The 17,485-nt window shown below is 45.8% G+C and overlaps 7 protein-coding genes and 1 long non-coding RNA gene across 10 annotated transcripts; 6 read left to right on the top strand and 2 right to left on the bottom strand.

Moving 5' to 3' along the window:
- Positions 1–123: 123 nt before the first annotated feature.
- On the top strand, positions 124–897 carry LOC108142226 (transmembrane protein 242). The gene is made up of 3 exons (XM_017265944.2): positions 124–302; positions 376–617; positions 679–897. The coding sequence occupies exons 1-3, from the start codon at positions 236–238 to the stop codon at positions 808–810; spliced, it is 441 nt and encodes a 146-aa protein (XP_017121433.1). The 5' UTR covers positions 124–235; the 3' UTR covers positions 811–897.
- A 214-nt stretch (positions 898–1,111) lies between these two features.
- Positions 1,112–1,842, bottom strand: LOC108142225. Its single transcript, XM_017265943.2, has one exon. The coding sequence runs from the start codon at positions 1,820–1,822 to the stop codon at positions 1,268–1,270; it is 555 nt and encodes a 184-aa protein (XP_017121432.1). The 5' UTR covers positions 1,823–1,842; the 3' UTR covers positions 1,112–1,267.
- A 393-nt stretch (positions 1,843–2,235) lies between these two features.
- Positions 2,236–3,137, top strand: LOC108142305 (uncharacterized protein T19C3.4). Its single transcript, XM_017266056.2, has one exon. The coding sequence runs from the start codon at positions 2,312–2,314 to the stop codon at positions 3,029–3,031; it is 720 nt and encodes a 239-aa protein (XP_017121545.1). The 5' UTR covers positions 2,236–2,311; the 3' UTR covers positions 3,032–3,137.
- A 175-nt stretch (positions 3,138–3,312) lies between these two features.
- LOC108142787 (transcription factor grauzone) lies at positions 3,313–5,705 on the top strand. Its single transcript, XM_017266833.2, has 4 exons — positions 3,313–3,535; positions 3,622–4,772; positions 4,831–5,215; positions 5,273–5,705. Exons 1-4 carry the CDS (start codon positions 3,407–3,409, stop codon positions 5,600–5,602), a joined length of 1,995 nt encoding a protein of 664 aa, XP_017122322.1. The 5' UTR covers positions 3,313–3,406; the 3' UTR covers positions 5,603–5,705.
- On the bottom strand, positions 5,634–6,235 carry LOC108142789 (enhancer of yellow 2 transcription factor). Of its 2 annotated transcripts, none has more exons than XM_017266835.2 (2): positions 6,099–6,235; positions 5,634–6,047 (listed from the first exon to the last, which is right to left on the bottom strand). In XM_017266835.2, exon 2 carries the CDS (start codon positions 6,044–6,046, stop codon positions 5,735–5,737), a length of 312 nt encoding a protein of 103 aa, XP_017122324.1. In that variant the 5' UTR covers position 6,047; positions 6,099–6,235; the 3' UTR covers positions 5,634–5,734. The 2 variants fall into 2 exon arrangements, with proteins under 2 accessions (XP_017122324.1, XP_017122325.1); XM_017266836.2 differs by having other exon boundaries at positions 5,634–6,027.
- Positions 6,236–6,549: 314 nt separating this feature from the next.
- LOC108142861 (transcription factor grauzone) lies at positions 6,550–8,548 on the top strand. Its single transcript, XM_017266931.2, has 4 exons — positions 6,550–6,774; positions 6,842–7,530; positions 7,594–7,791; positions 7,854–8,548. Exons 1-4 carry the CDS (start codon positions 6,649–6,651, stop codon positions 8,500–8,502), a joined length of 1,662 nt encoding a protein of 553 aa, XP_017122420.1. The 5' UTR covers positions 6,550–6,648; the 3' UTR covers positions 8,503–8,548.
- A 588-nt stretch (positions 8,549–9,136) lies between these two features.
- Positions 9,137–10,223, top strand: LOC108142257. 2 transcript variants are annotated; one of them, XR_001774288.2, is made up of 3 exons: positions 9,137–9,475; positions 9,595–9,611; positions 9,765–10,223. It is a non-coding gene; the product is annotated as an uncharacterized LOC108142257 (long non-coding RNA). The 2 variants fall into 2 exon arrangements; XR_005977624.1 differs by having other exon boundaries at positions 9,595–10,223.
- Positions 10,224–10,605: 382 nt separating this feature from the next.
- LOC108142689 (E3 ubiquitin-protein ligase ariadne-1) lies at positions 10,606–16,862 on the top strand. Its single transcript, XM_017266697.2, has 8 exons — positions 10,606–10,792; positions 11,219–11,821; positions 13,354–13,509; positions 13,578–13,634; positions 14,264–14,913; positions 15,541–15,664; positions 15,727–15,953; positions 16,031–16,862. Exons 2-8 carry the CDS (start codon positions 11,603–11,605, stop codon positions 16,110–16,112), a joined length of 1,515 nt encoding a protein of 504 aa, XP_017122186.1. The 5' UTR covers positions 10,606–10,792; positions 11,219–11,602; the 3' UTR covers positions 16,113–16,862.
- Positions 16,863–17,485: the final 623 nt, after the last annotated feature.

Genomic DNA, 17,485 nt, shown 5'->3' with positions numbered 1-17,485 from the left:
AGCTAAAAATGGTAATGGAAATCGCACTTAAATGTGTCCAAAACAACACATAGCTTTTTTTTGAAAAACGAAATGTGGCAGCTCCGATTCTAGTGCTGAACAACGACAGCCGCAGCAGTGCTGTGAAACATCGGTCGGTCAAGTCAAGAGCGGTCAGGATCAGCTGTGCACTCTAGTTTGGGTAATTACGACAATACATCGCAGTAGCTGTGCAGCGCAGCAAATTCGTGCAACGATGAACGAGGCCGGCACCAACGCGGATGCAGTGGCGGCCGAGAAGGAGCGCAAGTTCCGCATCCAGGGTGGGTTGACCTCTCCCAACCGGCAGTTACTCTCCTGATCTGACTGGAGTACACCTTCTCCTCCGATTTACAGCCGGCGCCTTCCTGGGATTAGTGGGTGGCGTATCCGCTCTATTTGGATTCTCCCGGACGCTGGCCACCGCGAAGAAGGCGGACAGCAAGGTCCTCCAGCAGGCTGGAACCCGGCAAGGACTGATCCTGATGGACGAGGGAGCCACCCTGGCCCTGCGGGCACTGGGCTGGGGCACTCTGTACGCCGTTGTCGGCACCGGAGCCTTCTGCTACGGCTTCTGGAAGCTGTCCGGAGCCAAAGACGTGGGCACTGCTTTCCGTGTGCGACTAGAATTTGCAACTAATGCTCCCGTTTCTCTTGCAGTTCCAGGAGTTCCGTCTCAAGATGGGCAACGCTCTGCCAAGGATCACCAAGGACGAACCGCCTGCCAGCCGCACCGACTTCGAGAGCCTCACGGACCTCATGAAATACCTGGCCGCCTGGAACAAGGAATGAGCAGCTCATCAAACCACAACACAAACAATCTAAATTAAACCTTAAACCTAAGTAGACAGGAAAATAAACCAAAATGTTGTTAACTTACGTTTACACACAGGCAAATGTGTTCCTTTCAATATTTTTTATTGCTTTTAATTGTCAGTCTGGAGAGTGCAAGTTTTCTACTCGAATTAGTTTTTAGCGGCATAGAGATTTCTTTTGCAAGCAGTTTTAGTTCATTTATAAAGGTTCCCACAAATTCAGCTTTTCAGGGGGTAAAACAATGAAAGCCATTTCAGTTCCAAATTTCTAATAAGAATTTGATTTGTACAGTTTATTAATAGGTTTACCTATCACATTGAGTAATGGAGCTGGTTTTAAAAAATTTCTACAGCTTGAAATAGCTGCGTACTAAGCTAAAAGTCTATGATTTCAACAGTTTTGGGGTAGCCTTTCGTCATATGCTGGATACTGTCTAACTGGCTAGATTCTGGTGCGCAGCATTGTTGAACATGTTATTCTGGATGAACTGAGTGTGATCCTCTATGCTGTCCAGCAGCTCCATCATCTCCTCGTGCTTCGCCTGGAATCGTGTAGCGATATTAATGAAATCCAAAGAGCCCCGTACGAAGTTCTGCAAATTGGGGCCCTGATCGAGGTGACGCTGCTGCTCCTCGTTGGGCTTGAAGCTCATTGGCCGGTTGTCCTCGTCCAGTGTTGCCCGCATCACGAAGTCAAAGAACTTGTGCTGTTCCTTCTGGGCGCGCTCCTTGTACTTCTCCAACACCTCTTCATGTGTGTTATCACTAAGTGCAAGCGTATACTCTGATTCAATGTTGATGTTGAACAGAGTGCTGGCCTCGTATGGCCGCGGCTTCAGGGTGGTCTCCAGCTGGGCAGGCACGTCCTTGAGCTCAATGTCGGACAGGTCATCGCAGGAATCGGCACTCATGCTGGCCACGTTTTCCATTAGAGCCGACGAACAGACAGTTGTTACTTGGGTTTTATCTGCAATATTATTTTGCTCCATCGCGTCGCTTCTTAGTTTCAAATCTGTTTTCAGTGTTGTGAAGTGCCGCCGGGTGATCAACACTTATTCAGTGATGCGTCACCAATTTATAGCCAAAGGCAATTTGTATTCACAATACTATTTTAGTTTTCTTTTAAGCATATACTTTTATTAATTATTGTATAACTTGCATTTATTTTACGCTGTAGTCAAAAGTTGCAAGTTAAGATTGCAAGATATAGATTATTAAATAAGAAAATATTTTGTGTTGAATGTAATTTCTTCTTGAGTGTGGGGATAAAATCATGTTTAAAACTTCGTAAATTTTTTAATTAACTTTAAAACAATTCTAGTTTTTATTGTTTTTAAAATATAAAAAGTTAAGCAGGCATACCCTCACATTTCATATAAAAATTCACATAGCAAAATCATATTTCAAATTGAAAGCCAAGAGTACATAGATATATTTTAAGGAAATCCAAAATTTTAAAGTTTATTAAAATTAAAATTATGATTTTGGCGCACGTTGTATACCTGCTTTCCCTGCTAGTGGGCTGTTTGTATCCGGCATTCGCTTCCTACAAGATCCTTAACAGCCAGACGTCCTGCGATGTGGAGGTACTCCGCATGTGGCTGTCGTACTGGATCGTCTATGGAGTCTATGTGGGCGTCGATTATCTGACAGGAAGTCTGGGGACTCTCATTCCATTTCTAAACGAGATCAAGCTACTCTTCCTGTTCTGGCTGCTGCCCACAGTGGGTGGCGGCAGTCTGGTGATTTATGGGGAGATCCTGCGGCCCTTCTTCAGCAACAACGAGCTCTCCATCGACCAAGTGATAACCTGGTTGGTAACTCATGCCACTTTGACAGGAGGTCAATTAGTGGGTCAACTTTTCGCATTCCGCGGACAACGTCCAGCCCTCCAAATCACGCCCAGTATCGAGGATCTTGTGAACGACGTTATAGCCAAAAGACAGTTAAAGAAAAAAGGAAAACAGGGTGCAAACCTGTACGACACCATTAATGAAGTCCTGGGAGACAAGACTGATAGGGATAGGGATAGCACTTTGTCTGGTTTGGATTTACTAGGCGAATCGGAATCGGATCTGCTGGTCATAAAAAAGCACATTGCCATCCCCAAAGATAAGCCCCAAACTCCACCGAAGCCAAAGCGTCAGTCATCACTTTGCAACCAGGAAATGGATATCCTAGAAACACGTTTTAATTAGTATACAGTTTTATTATTTCGTTGAACATACAAAATAATTCATTTAGGTTTAACCCTGTTCGCAAATCATTAATATATTCCAACAATAAATTTAAAAGCACATAAAAGTCCTATTGTTTTGGGAATTACAAAATCTCTGTAAGTCTTGTGTTTGGTTGATCGCAGAGTTGAAATTTATACATTTAGTTAGTAAAACAAAAACAACCAAAATCAACAACTTGGCAAAGTAAGCTATTTTTTTTTCTAGCTTTTTTCCTGTGCAGCTCTATGGCAGCGGTCTGGCAACGCCCGTGGCAACAACTCAGCAACGACTCAAAAACAGCTGCATTTAACGCATAGCAATTCGTTTTGCGATTTGTGTCCTTTCTTTTATGAGATGATATGCCGACTCTGCCTGGAGGATGCTGAGCACGGGGTGCCCATTTTCGGCCAGGATGCCCAGTCAGCGGCGCAACCGGCGCTGCGCCAGCTGGCGGAGCTAATCGAGCGACATCTGCAGTTGGTGGTGAGTAGATTTAGCACCGGATTGCCTGTCCCACCCGGAAAAAAGCCCTTCTTGATCATCCACTACCCCCCAATAATACTCCCCAGTTGGCGGCCAACGATGCGGTGTCGACGTGCCTGTGTAACCGCTGCTGGCAGCAGCTGGCCGAGATCGAGCACTTCTGCTCCATGGTGGCGGACAAGCAGCGATCCCTGCACCGCTCGCTGCAGCTGAAGACGGAACTGCCGGAGCTGCCGGAACTGGCGGAGCCGGAGCCCGCCCTGGTCGTGTGGAACACGGAGTCCCCCATCGAGCCGAAGCTCAGCTACGAGGGCGACGACATCAAGGACCACATTCTGTGCGAACCGGTCATCGATGCCCTGTCCGCCGGCGATGAAAAGGACAGCGACTATGGCGACACCTTCGAGCCGGACTTTGAGCCAGGCGAGTTGCAGCCAGAGGACGAGCCGGTGCCGGATCCGGTGAAGCCACGCCCCAGAGGAAGGCCTCGAAAGACACCGTTGCAGCAGACGCATCAGATCATCAAGAGGAAGTACGAGAAGCGCAAGCAGCAGAACAAGGTTAAGATCACAGAGTTATCTTTGAGGGAATCGAGAGCCAGGTTAAGGGAGATAAAGCGCAGCAGCACAGGAGCGGAAGAGGACCAGGAAGAGGACGAGGACGAGGAAGAGGATGCAGAGGCAGAGGCAGAGGTAGAAGAAGCTCCAGATGCTCTAGATGACGAGCAGCCGAAGCCCCGTGGCAAACGCGGTCGACCCAAGACCAAGAAACTGGTCACTGCCGATGATAATGACGATCCCTCTGAGGCGCCCGTCAAGCGCAGCAGCATCAAGGAGATGGACGACTATATAGCCGCCAATGTTAAGCTAGACTGTGCCATTTGCACCGCTCCGCTGGAGGATTTCAACGATCTCAAGCGCCACTTTCGCGTGGAGCACGACTGTACCGGCTATGTGAAGTGCTGCAATAATCGGTACAAGAAGCGGACGCTGTACGTCGACCATCTGCACTGCCACAAGGATCCGCAGTACTTTAGCTGCCAGAGCTGCCGCAAGAACTTCCTCAACCGCAACAGCCAGGTGATGCACATGCTGCGCTTCCACTCGCAGCAGCAGGAGCTGGTCCACCAGTGCGCCATCTGCGAGGCGCGTTTCGCCAAGAAGTTCCTCCTGACCATGCATCTCAAGGGACACAAGGGCACCGAGCGGCCCGAGGTGTGCGACACCTGCGGCAAGACGTGAGTGGCGCTGGGCTGGTTGCCAATCCCCTAATGCTTTCCCCATCTCGCATTGCAGATTCCGCACCAAGTTCGAGTTGAGCGCCCATGTCAAGCGGATGCATGCGGCGGACTTTACGCCCATCATTTGCGACATTTGTGGGACGCACTTCAGGAGCAAGGCCAACTTCCTCATCCACAAGAAGGCGCTGCATCCGGACGGGCCCGTGGCGGAGGTGCAGTGTACCCTGTGCGGCCGCTGGCTGCGGGACGAGCGGAGCCTGCGCAAGCATCTGGCACGCCACGATGATCGCGACGGCGACACTAAGTACCGATGCCTGCTCTGCAACGCAGAGAAGTCATCCCGTGCCGCACTCAGCAGCCACATGCGGTACCATCACTCCGCCAAGCGGCACAAGTGCAGCCTCTGCGACAAGGAGTTCAAGCTGCCGCGGGCTCTAGCCGTGAGTTTACCCGTGCACCCCATCCTGATCGGACTAATCCCTGACTGTCTCTTCCAGGAACACATGGCCACCCACACGGGCATCGATCTGTATCAGTGCCAGTTCTGCACGCGCACCTTTAAGTCGCACGCCAACATGCACAACCACAAGAAGAAGATGCATCCAAACGACTGGGTAAGGAAGTATTCGCAGCCCAGCAGCAGCATCACCTCCACAGCAGTTCCAGTTGCTCCAACGCCAGGAGTCGCTGGTGCTACCGTGCCCGCTCCTTTGGCTGGACACATGCTGCCGCCGCTGGGCGGGATCAACAAGTCCCTGATCGAGATACCCGATACCGAGGGCTTCGACTTTGTCAGCAACAGCTCCGTGTGCCCAACGCCCGACTGAATCTGTGTGTGTGTGTACGTCTATCTCTGTGTACTTTGTGTATCCGTTCCCTGGCCGGGATTTATGTATAAAACCGTACAAATAAAACTGAGTAATTACTGTAGTGTTGCGTGGAAATCATCATGGTTCAGTTCATGGGTCCTCCTCCATCTCCTCGTCGGCCTCCTCCTCCTCGTTCTCCGTGAGAATGGTGCGGATCTTCATGAGGAGCTCCTTCTTCACGGCATCCGGAACCAGGGTGCGCGCCTTGGGTGTCACCTCCGTGATGAGCTGCTCCACGGTGAAGCTGTTGTTGGTGCCCTTCTCCAGCAGAATGGTGCGGCACATCAGGCGCACCTCGTCCCGCCAGCCGCACTCCGTCAGCCGGCTGCACAGCAGGTCCTTGATCTTCGAACGGTCCCCGGTCAGCACCGTGTATTGGTCCACTGCGGCGGAAACGGTCATTCTGGATGAGATTTGCTGGCAAATGGGTTTGGGATCTAATGCTACAAATTACTTCTCTAGGAGCGTAATCTTCTTCTTTTTCCTGGTCCTTGTCGATTCCGCTGCCACTCCTCTTCTTCCTCTTCTTCGTCCTCTGCTCTCTCTCTATCTGCCTCTTCCGATACGTCGCGTCTTTTCCTTTTTGTTTGTCCGGTTCGCGTTGTCCTGTGTTGTTGCTGTCAGTGCTGATAGTCCGGCTACTTTTCTAGCTACTTGTGCTGACAGAATTTTAGCTTCAGTTACAATTTATTACCATGAAGATGAATAATATTAATAGTAGTCAAATTTTTGGTAAGTACATTAACTTAAGCTAAGTAGAGTTATAGTTGTCATCTTATCTAACGACATTTTTAAAGTTAATGAAGCACTGCTTGGGAAATCTTATTACAAACTATTCATTAAGTTTCCCAGCACTACATTTTTAGTTTCCCCCGCTTTGGCATCTCTGTCACTTGACGTTGATTCTGCCCGCGATCTGGCAACTCCGCGGCGACGTCTTGTAAACCGAATTTGTCAAGCAATTGAGTAAATTAATTGGAGGTAGTTCCTGCAGCCCAAAAGCTATGATATGCCGTCTCTGCCTGGACGACGCGGAGCACAGCGTGCCGATCTTCGACCAGGAGGACACCACCGAGCAGCCGGTGCCCTCCAACCTGGCGGAACTGATTGAGAAGCACCTGCAGTTGGTGGTAAGCAAGTGTTGGAGTTCAATTTAGATTGTATTCCTTAGCATTCTGAGCATCCATATTCCCACAGCTCCTGCCCAACGATGCGGTGTCCAAGTGCCTGTGCACCCAGTGCTGGCAGCAGTTGGCCGACTTCGAACAGTTCTGCGCCATGGTGATGAAGAAGCAGCTGGGCCTGCAGCAGCTGAAGATCGAGCCCTTCTCGGAGGACGAGGATGCGGACACGAAGGCTCAGATCCTGTGCGAGCCGGAGATCGACGTGAGTCCCGGGGCGGCGGACAACGAGGAGTGCAACGAGATCGATGGCGATGCCAGCAGTGGCAGCAGCAGGAGCAGGAGCAGTAGTATCCGGGCCACCAGTCGACGGAGGATGCGTTTGCCCTCGCCCATCCGGCGTAGTATGCGTCCGCGCGCCGCCGCCGCAGCCCCCAAAACCCGGGTCGTTAAGGCCAAGGCCAAGACGAAGCGCCACCAGGAGCTGGCAGAGGCGGAGGTGGACGAGGATGAGGATGCCGAGGGTGATCCGGAAAGCCGGACCAGCAACAGCCGGGAAATGGACAGCTACATCGCTTTGCATGGCCGTCTGGAGTGCTGCATGTGCGGCGGCGACGATCAGTTCCAGAACTTTGCCGAGATGAAGCGCCATTTCCGGAATCAGCACCAATCCGCCGGCTATGTGGTCTGCTGTCAACGACGCTACAAGAAGCGGGCCCTCTACGTCGACCATCTGCGCATGCACAACGATCCTGACTACTTTAGGTACGTGCCCAGCCTGCGCACGAGCTTTTTATGCATAACCCCATACTAATGAACGAACTGCAGGTGCAAGATATGTTCCAAGCAGCTGGTCAGCCGGATTAGCTACGATGTACACATGCTGCGCTTCCACTCCAACGAGGACGAGCTGAGCTTCGCCTGCGATCAGTGCTCCAAGCGGTTCTCCAAGCAGTTTCTCCTCACCATCCACTCCAGGGTGCACCAGCAGGAGCGAAAGGAGCAGTGCAAGCACTGCGACAGATCGTAAGTTAGCAGAATGTGCCCTTAACCATATGGTTCGATTTTAAGACCTTACTTTGCTACAGCTTCCGTACCGCCGTGGACCTGCGACTGCACATGCGACGCACCCATGACCCCGCCTTTGTGCCCTTCATCTGCGACTCGTGCGGCGCCAAGTTCAAGACGAAGCAGAACCTGCTGGTGCACAAGCGCACCGTGCACCGCGAGGGCTCTCAGCTGCCGGAGGTGCAGTGCCAGGAGTGCCAGGTGTGGCTGTCGGACGAGAACAGCCTGCGCAAGCACATGTACATGCACCTGGATGCCGCCTCGCTGCGGCAGTGGAAGTGCGAGCAGTGCGGCCTGGAGAAGGGATCGCGGGCGAAGCTGGCGGCCCACATACGCTATCACCATCCCAAGGAGTACCACAAGTGCACGCACTGCGGCAAGGAGTTCAAGAGCAGCCGCGGCCTCGAAGAGCACACGGCCACGCACACCGGCCAGGATCTGTACGAGTGCGCCTTCTGCGAGCGCACCTTCAAGAACTCGGGCAACATGCACAAGCACCGCCGCCAGATGCACGCCGCCCAAGTGGCCGCCCTGCAGCAGCAGAAGAAGGTGCGGCCCAGTAAGCGCAAGGACAAGGGCGACTTGCTGCTCGACGTCCTTGCCGCCGGCGGAAAGGAACTGGACCACGCCCACGCCGTGGGAGTGGGCATAAACGACATGAACGACTGATCGATTATAAAAACTAAATAAACCTGCATTGGCAATGATATGCGAACTGCTGTCTTTTTATCTTGTTTTAAATCTTAAAATAGATCGCGTATTGCATTTGCTTACAAAACCAAAATACAAGTTTCTTAGCTTTAATTGTAAATATTGTGTATTACTAAGAATTCAGTAGATCTTATAAAAAAATAAATTTCAATTTTTGAAACTGAAACTAATGTTTATTCAAAAAAGGCGGGAGGAAAAAAGCAAGTTTTAAAATTCCCCCTATTTTTAAATTTTTCCCTGCATTCATGGGCATTTCCTTACATAAGCAAAATATAAATTAAGTTAGGATTTCGGAAAAAAATGGAAAACGAAAACAAAATTAAGGTCTGTTTTATTCATCTGTTATAAAAATATAAGTTATAATTTTTGTTAATGATTTAGTAAAATTTAGTCAAAACAGCGGGAGAAAAAGAATAAGTTCACAATTCCCGCTTTTTGTTCTTTTCCTCTGTATTCCATTCCCACTATATTCGGTATTTTATAGTCTAGACATATTTAGTGTGCCCAAAACCGCAACATATCGAAGGCTAGCATGGCTAGATGTAGCATCCCCGCTCTGGGCACATTAGCAGGCGTTTCTCAAGAGGTTCGGTTCGGAAGAAAGCGTTCTTTCCAATTTCTGTACACAATTTTGAGCTAGTTTTATTGTTTTATTAATTTCAAGACCTTCGTTAAACGAACTATAGTGATATTTATTTAGTAGGATTACGTAAATTAAATTTGACTTGGTTTTGGTCCAACACACACTCGCGCCCACATTTGTAACTCAGTTAATAATTTTCTGGTATACATACACACTGGTTACGCATTCAGTTTGGCTTATGCTTTTAGTTTTCCATTTTTTTGTACCAAGTAAAAAATTAAGACGAAAGGACATAAATTGGGGGCGTTTGAATAGTTATTTCAATGTGGTACAGTTTCCATTATCATGGTAAGTACTCCCATGCTGAGCAACGTATGTATATGTACCTACACTCAAATGGGTGACAAACAAAATGGTGGTGACCTATTTATAACTCACTTTCTTTTCTTTCCCGCTTTTCGTTTCAGTTTCAACCTAGCTCCGAGTGAGTGTGTTTCTTCCAGGATCTTTCTAGTTTCATTCGCAGGAATATTTTTCGTATTGTGTCGATGTTCTGTTACAAAACCTATGTTGTTTTTTGGACACGTTGCTCCTTCACAATCCTAATTATTTTCTCTCTTTTTTCTCTTCCGCTTAGGGTGTTTAGATGGCCATCTAAAGGGTAAAAACGTAAAAACAGTGTAACTTTTAGCTTTAGAGATCAGTTCGAAACCTACGCCTTCAAACTCGTTCGAACCGTTTTCCGAAGCAAAAACATAAATAGTACCGGTCGCTCCGGCGCAAAGATGAAACAATGATTTCCTTCTAATCGAAATGCTTACGTCTTACGCTCAGTAAGAGGAAAAAGATTATTGGAAAATCATAAAATAAGTGTTTTCATGGTTGACTCGTTTGTCAAGCTGTAAAACACAATGAAACACACAAATATTCATCTTAACGTTTTACAAGCCGTTAGTTTTGAAAGGCATGTAAAATGTTGCAAATTAAGCAAAATAAATAAATTGGTAACGTTTTACGCGCCTTAACCAGTCTAAAAAAAACACAAATTGTTAAATTTCGTATAACAGGTGAAATGTTATACGAAACTTAGCAATTGCTCAGAAAAAAAGATTTATTAAAAGCGAGATGGGTATAAGATGGCGATCTCTTTCTTATTCCTGATTCGAATAGAAAGAGAAGGCAGATCGTGCCGGATAGGAGAGGGATGGCTTGTCTTTTAACGACTCTATGTAAAAACATGTCAAACTATGAATAAATGCATTTTACTATAGAAATTTTACTGTTTTTTTTTTTTATTAATTTGTTTTTGACCACCATTTTGTTGGCGCCAATCTAACGGAAATTGATAGGCTTTTTGGGTTGGTCGCCATCTTGCTTATTAGGGTGACCAGTGGTACCAGACATTGTGGTTATGGTCTGTGTCCAAAAGTTGTTGACATCGTTTGAGTCCGTGCTAAACTTAATTTTGGTATATTTTTCAGCTTCATGAACGGTCACACGCCATTTCTCGAAATGAATGTTTCAAAATGCTCGTGTATTTAAATCGATTTTTAAGATTCAACGTCAACGCCACCCCCGCAAGGCTGCCATGCAAATGCAACTGAACTCGACGTCGGGTCGGCAACAATTAGTGATATGAGCTAGTGTTCTCACTCTGCCTAAAAAGTGCGTAAAAAGTCAACAAAAAGTCATAAGCTTTTTAAGTGTGTGTGTGTGTGCCAATACACACGTAACGTGTGTATGTGTATGGACCAGCTCATATAAGCAGTGCGCTAGTGTGTGTAATTGCCTTGAAAACAACATAATCTGTTTGTTAAGAAAAGAAAACAAGAAAAAGGGGGAAAATAACCATTGTGTACATAATATACGTGAACACACATGCACATACAGTTAACAGAGTTCAGGTGCCCTGTTATTTTGGCTTTTCGCTGTTAAATCAGCAGTTCGCCCCTGTTAAGTGGGCAACGCAGTGTGGCCATTTTGCCAAAAATACCGCCGCCAGTATGACCGCGCCAGCCAGGGCCAAGAGGCTCTCCTATTGTCATTAGAAAATCTCACATATGTCTTTTCTTTTCCATTCAATAAAAACAGCGTTAAAATAAGCAGTTAATTGCTAAATTTAGTGATAAGTGTGCAACTGGTGCAAAATTGGCAGTTGAACGTAACGGGCCACGACACGGGAACAACAACAAAAACAAGCGAATAAAAGGGCTGCGCAAAAACGTAAACAAAAGCAAGTAGAAAACGGGGCAAAGGAAAAGGCAATAGCAAAAGTCAAATCAAACCAAAGGAAAGCCAGAGGAAAACAAAGCCACGAAAGCGAAGAACAAAGAGAGGAGCTGCAAACAGAACGGAAGTGGATCGTCGAGAGGGAGAGGGGAGGCAGTGCGAAAGGGGAGCAGGAAGAGAGAACGCGCAGGAGAAGGAGAAGGAGCAGCAGAAACCGAAGCAGAAGCGCAAAACAGAAACAGAAAAATGGATTCGGACAATGACAATGATTTCTGCGATAATGTTGATTCGGGCAACGTTTCCTCGGGCGATGACGGAGATGACGACTTCGGCATGGAGGTGGACCCCCCAAGTTCCGCGGAGCGCCAGCTGGACCAAGACGACTACCAGTACAAGGTGCTCACCACCGACGAGATTGTGCAACACCAGCGGGAGATCATCGACGATGTCAATCTGCTGTTGAAGGTAAGGCGAACTGAATCGGAATCGGAAGAAATAGAGTACAAAAGAGTACAGTGAATACCTGCCGTGTTCAATGACAAAACCCAGTCTATTTTCCTTACCACGAACCTTCATAGTTTTGAGATTCTATCACAGTACAGTGAACACCAGCCCAAATCAGCATTCGGTGCAAAGCTTTAGAGTTCGGATTTAGCTCACTTTCCTTTCTTACTGTTACTCTTCAGAGTACACTCATCGCCCGCTAGCGTGAACGTTATCTTTATGAACCCCTTCATTGTGCTATAATATAGATTTCATTAAAAATATCATATAAAAAAGTGTTTAACAAAGAAGACTTATCAATTTACAATTTACACAAGCTTACTTTTTTTTAAGCTAAGGTTTCGTCTAAATAACATTGAAAATAGGAATTACCATAGGAATGTGGCAAAAATATCTATCTCCAAATTAATTTCCTAAAATAGTTGACCAAAATTCGACCTATCAGAGTGTATACTGTTCTGCACATAGTGCATTTGTGCATGTGTACCCGCGCATCTCGCGCCCCCTCCTCCCCCTCCTCCCCGTCTCCGCCCACCGCCCTGCCTGGGATCTGGGATAAGCTGAAGGTCGCCCGCTGATGGCTGCCAGTGCCAGTGAAATCGGAACACAAGCACCCAGGCAGGCGCACCCAAGGTCGCCCATCCACATCCACATCCACATCCGCTTTTGCAGCTGACTTGACCAAAGCTGACTACTGGTCGACCCCTTTCTTTCACTTTCACAGAATTCAAGGGATTTTCGGGGGAAACCCAGAATTCGAGTAATTCCTTCAACCACTGTGCTTGTGGTAAACAAAAGGTCAAGCTACTACCTTGAAGACATAAAGTGTGTCAAAACTTTTGTATTTTTTGATAAATGTTAGTAAATTCACCAAATTGAAAACAGCATTGAATTTGTTTTAATTTCTAGGGTGTTGATTCACTCTAATATTGATACATATGTATATATTTTGTAGCTAATTTTTAGCTAAACAAAACACTTAAAAAGTTCCTCTTTGTTATTTTAAACAATTTTCACACTTATTGCCATTTTTGATTTTCAATAAGTTGCGAAAATATGTATTCAAAATAAGGCACAGTTAATAGAAAATAAAAAAAAAAATTGTATGTTTACTTTTGATGCTGCTCTAAATTAAATGTTCAATAGCAAATTAATAATAGAATTGATTTGGTCATAAAACATTTTAAATATTCTGATTTGTGTTAGGCAAATTTGAAAATGATAGAAAAATCATTTTAATATATTAAACAAATGTAAACGATAAGCAGTGGTTAGGGTATTTCCCCACATCCGCAACCACATTCGCTGGTGGCTCACCCCAATGCAGCTTTAGCTGGTGATCGCTAATGATTTGGCATTGATTTCGAGGCCAACTGGGATGCAGCCCAGCCTCCGCATTTCCCCCTTTTTGCCAGACCCGACCCATTTATTGGACATCATCCATCCACTGACATTATTGGCTTTGTGTCGCGTCTCGCGTCTTATGTCCACAGCTCTCCACACCCATTGCGCGGATACTGCTGAATCACTTCAAGTGGGACAAGGAGAAGCTCTTGGAAAAGTACTTCGACGACAACACCGAGGAGTTCTTCAAATGCGCACACGTCATAAATCCTTTCAACAACGCCACCGAAGCGGTCAGACAAAAGGTGAGCTTAAGCTTAAGTGCTGGGGTTCCATTTTATGGTACCATCTAATGCATTTTCCTCCATTTCAGACCACAAGAAGTCAATGCGAGGAGTGCGAAATATGCTTTTCACTGCTTCCGTCAGATGTAAGTTGCCTTGCAGGAGAAATCATGCATGACCTAATTGTGGTTTACCACGAACGTTTCTGGGGAAGTATGGCCAACATTTCCGTGCCTGGCCAACAATGCCTTATCTGATAATAGCGCTCGGTCGCTGTTTGTTAGCTGCACAAATCTAAAATATTCTAAATGATTTCATTTGTATTATTTCAATTATTTTATTGGCAGACCTTATCGGATATTTTACTTGCTTGATTTATAATTTTTGATGGTTTCCATTTATTTAACATTTCCTGGCAGAATCTGGTTATGTCTAGTAAAATTAAGCAGCTCATGGTTATGTGTAGCTATGTCATAGTTTAGATTGGATAATTGACTTGTCGCCTGTCTGCTTAAAGTAAAATATGTAAATTCTAAGTTGCAATTCTTAGCAACTTTCACTTTTGACTGACTTTAAGGACTTACAATTGGGATGGTTTATTTATTACAAAACAACTAAAAATGTATAAAATAAATGTAAAATGTTTCCATATTTGTTAATTGCGTTACATGTTTTAATTTTTAGAGTTTAGTGATTTACAATTAACTGTTATCGTACACAAAGTTATCAAATTATCATTATAAAACATTTAATATTCTATGCTTATTCCATTTAGTCCATGACCGGACTGGAGTGCGGACACCGATTCTGCATGATCTGTTGGCGCGAGTATCTGACAACGAAGATCGTGACGGAGGGTCAGGGCCAGACAATTTCGTGCGCGGCGCACGGCTGTGATATCCTGGTGGACGATGTGACCGTCACCAAGCTGGTAGTGGAGGCGCGGGTGCGGGTCAAGTACCAGCAGCTGATCACCAATAGCTTTGTGGAGTGCAACCAGCTGCTGCGCTGGTGTCCGTCCGTCGACTGCACCTATGCGGTGAAGGTGCCGTATGCGGAGCCACGTCGCGTCCACTGCAAGTGCGGCCATGTCTTCTGCTTCGCCTGCGGCGAGAACTGGCACGATCCGGTCAAGTGCCGCTGGCTGAAGAAGTGGATCAAGAAGTGCGACGACGACTCGGAGACGTCCAACTGGATTGCGGCCAATACCAAAGAGTGTCCCAAGTGCAGCGTGACCATCGAGAAGGACGGCGGCTGCAATCACATGGTGTGCAAAAACCAGAACTGCAAGCACGAGTTCTGCTGGGTCTGTCTCGGTTCCTGGGAGCCGCACGGCTCCTCCTGGTACAACTGCAATCGCTTCGACGAGGACGAGGCCAAGACCGCCCGCGATGCACAGGAGAAGCTGCGCTCCGAGCTGGCCAGGTGGGTTCGTCGCTTATGATTGTTAGATGTGCAAAGTAGCAAAAGCTCCTAAATCAATGTTGTTAGTTTAGAAACTCTTTAACTGAAAGCAAAGTCAATCAAAACAATATTAAGTAACTTAACACATAGTTAATCAAATTTGTAAATTCTTAGAGTTTTTAAGATTAGTTAGATTTGATTTTAAATATTATAACTTAGTATTTTTTTTTAATTTTGTTATATATAATTATGGCCCTACGAAAATGAAACTCATAATGCGATTTACCTATGGATGTAGGTCGGGTGATCTGTATTTTAAGCAGCTCACTGATGAGAATGCTTTAGTGCCTACTCATTATTACGCTTATTTTATCTGCTAATTGCTATTATTATTGATAACGATTGTTAAGCCAAAGAAAGGAATGAGTCAGCTATAATTTGCAATTCAGTTTTATCGCTAGTAAACAAGTAGAGTTATCTACGAAAAATAAAATTAAAACGGAGCAAAGGCCTATCTATTATATATCAGTTATGAGTAAAGCCATTCATTAATAATGAAAAAATCATATTGAAATGCTCTGTCAAGCTGTACTATATAAAATGGCTTAAAAATTTAACATTAACATTTCTATGCCGCCTAATCGACAGATATCTCCACTACTACAATCGCTACATGAACCACATGCAGTCGATGAAGTTCGAGAACAAATTGTACGCATCTGTGAAGCAGAAAATGGAGGAGATGCAGCAGCACAATATGTCCTGGATTGAAGTAAGTCCAGTAATTAGTACACGACCAACCCGAGAAATTAACCAAAATCATTGCATTTGCAGGTGCAATTTCTGAAAAAGGCTGTCGACATACTTTGCCAGTGCCGTCAGACTCTCATGTACACATACGTGTTTGCGTATTACTTGAAAAAGAACAATCAATCCATGATATTCGAGGATAATCAAAAGGACTTGGAGTCGGCAACCGAGACGTTGTCCGAGTATTTGGAACGTGATATTACATCCGAGAATTTGGCTGATATTAAGCAGAAAGTGCAGGATAAATACAGGTGAGCGAGCGAACGGCATGGCATGCAAACGAGTACGAGACGATGTGTAATGTAATGTGCATTTCCCATTCGATTAGGTATTGTGAAAAGCGGTGCTCTGTTCTGCTGAAGCACGTGCACGAGGGCTACGACACGGACTGGTGGGAATACACAGAATGACGCGAGTCATGGCTGGATAACTAAGCTAAGCTGAGCGGCAGGCAGTCGGTGTTTAATGCCCGCTAAACGCCTCCCCATCCAGCATCCAGAATGCACCAGACACCAAACACCAACCATCAATCCCTCATCCACACAACCAACATCCACCCACCCACACAGAAATCGAAATCGAAACCGAAACCGAAAAAGTTGAACAGAAGTTGAAGATAAAGCAGAAGCTACACAGAAAGGCAAAGCGAAAGAAACGCAGAACGCTTACAGAACGAACCCCCGAAACACAAGATGCACTGCGAAAAGAGAAACCATTTCAGAATAATTGTGAATCCCTAATGAGAACTCTATATTAAATCGTAATATATAAATATATAATTATATATATTTTCGTCGTAATGAGCAGCAGCAGCATCAGGAGCCTAAGGAGGACCGAATCAGATAGACACACACTCGGACACACCACACACCACACACCAGCACCACACACCTAACACCTAACACCACTCACACACAACCAGTCACAAGGATCAGAAGAAGCAGCAGCAGCCGCAACCGCAGCAGCATATATATATAGTAAATAATCAACAGTTACAAACTTATTTGATGTTAACCGATTGCAAAGAGATCTTCATGTTATCAAAAACTAAAGAAAAAACGAAACAAAAAGCAAAAATTAGTGAATTCAAAGCTCCGAGGATGAGAAACCAACAATAGAACCTTAACGTATGTGAAATAAACTACACATGTAAGCAGAAACACTTGCCCAGCTTCCTTTCTACCTGCCCCAACTTCCTTCGACCCTTCAACGTACCGATTTTCAAACCCGTTCAGGCTTCAAGTTAGCGTTTATTGTTCTTTAGTTCCAATCTCAGACCCAGTTCGATTTTGAATTTCGAATTACTTCCAGTTCGTTAAGCCTTTTATGATTGATTTGCCTTTTATATCTCTGTTTGCTGTTTTCTGTTTTGTTTTCTGTTCAATAAACAATTGTGCTTAGCATAAATGGAATGGAAACTTTTGCGGTTCGATCGGAAACGCTATGTTTTCGTGGCGGGAGCAGAGCTACGCCCCCATTCTTAGTTCGTAATGGCCCCTCGAATATTGTAAATGTTATATGGAGCCGGGTGGATCCCCAAGATCAGTGCTCCCAAATGCGATAGCCCATGTGAACAGTGAACTTTGCTCCAGCACAAATCGAAGTACATACCGATATACCCGAAACAGTCTCACACACAAGGAGTTATATAGACGAGATACTAAATGTATAGTTAATGGGGAGGGAGAGGGAGCGGGGATCATCGATGGGATCCTTGGATTGTCCTCCTCCAGTTGGCGGCAAATCGTTGTATATAAGAGAACAGTTTTGTCCATGGTTTCCT

The sequence above is a fragment of the Drosophila elegans genome, unplaced genomic scaffold (assembly GCF_018152505.1).
Source record: "Drosophila elegans isolate 14027-0461.03 unplaced genomic scaffold, ASM1815250v1 contig_149, whole genome shotgun sequence".
NCBI classification, from domain to species: Eukaryota; Metazoa; Arthropoda; class Insecta; order Diptera; family Drosophilidae; genus Drosophila; species Drosophila elegans.
Note: the sequence above shows the minus strand (reverse complement) of the source record. Positions and strands in the feature narration are given on the sequence as shown.

Coding starts and splice junctions, on each gene's coding strand:
- LOC108142226 (XM_017265944.2), top strand. CDS start 236: ATGAACGAGGCCGGCACCAACGCGGATGCAGTGGCGGCCGAGAAGGAG. Junction 303..375: donor GCGCAAGTTCCGCATCCAGG/GTGGGTTGACCT, acceptor TCCGATTTACAG/CCGGCGCCTTCCTGGGATTA. Junction 618..678: donor AGCTGTCCGGAGCCAAAGAC/GTGGGCACTGCT, acceptor TTTCTCTTGCAG/TTCCAGGAGTTCCGTCTCAA.
- LOC108142225 (XM_017265943.2), bottom strand. CDS start 1,822: ATGGAGCAAAATAATATTGCAGATAAAACCCAAGTAACAACTGTCTGT.
- LOC108142305 (XM_017266056.2), top strand. CDS start 2,312: ATGATTTTGGCGCACGTTGTATACCTGCTTTCCCTGCTAGTGGGCTGT.
- LOC108142787 (XM_017266833.2), top strand. CDS start 3,407: ATGATATGCCGACTCTGCCTGGAGGATGCTGAGCACGGGGTGCCCATT. Junction 3,536..3,621: donor AGCGACATCTGCAGTTGGTG/GTGAGTAGATTT, acceptor AATACTCCCCAG/TTGGCGGCCAACGATGCGGT. Junction 5,216..5,272: donor AGCTGCCGCGGGCTCTAGCC/GTGAGTTTACCC, acceptor TGTCTCTTCCAG/GAACACATGGCCACCCACAC.
- LOC108142789 (XM_017266835.2), bottom strand. CDS start 6,046: ATGACCGTTTCCGCCGCAGTGGACCAATACACGGTGCTGACCGGGGAC.
- LOC108142861 (XM_017266931.2), top strand. CDS start 6,649: ATGATATGCCGTCTCTGCCTGGACGACGCGGAGCACAGCGTGCCGATC. Junction 7,531..7,593: donor AACGATCCTGACTACTTTAG/GTACGTGCCCAG, acceptor AACGAACTGCAG/GTGCAAGATATGTTCCAAGC. Junction 7,792..7,853: donor TGCAAGCACTGCGACAGATC/GTAAGTTAGCAG, acceptor ACTTTGCTACAG/CTTCCGTACCGCCGTGGACC.
- LOC108142689 (XM_017266697.2), top strand. CDS start 11,603: ATGGATTCGGACAATGACAATGATTTCTGCGATAATGTTGATTCGGGC. Junction 13,635..14,263: donor TTTCACTGCTTCCGTCAGAT/GTAAGTTGCCTT, acceptor TATTCCATTTAG/TCCATGACCGGACTGGAGTG. Junction 15,954..16,030: donor AAAGTGCAGGATAAATACAG/GTGAGCGAGCGA, acceptor CCATTCGATTAG/GTATTGTGAAAAGCGGTGCT.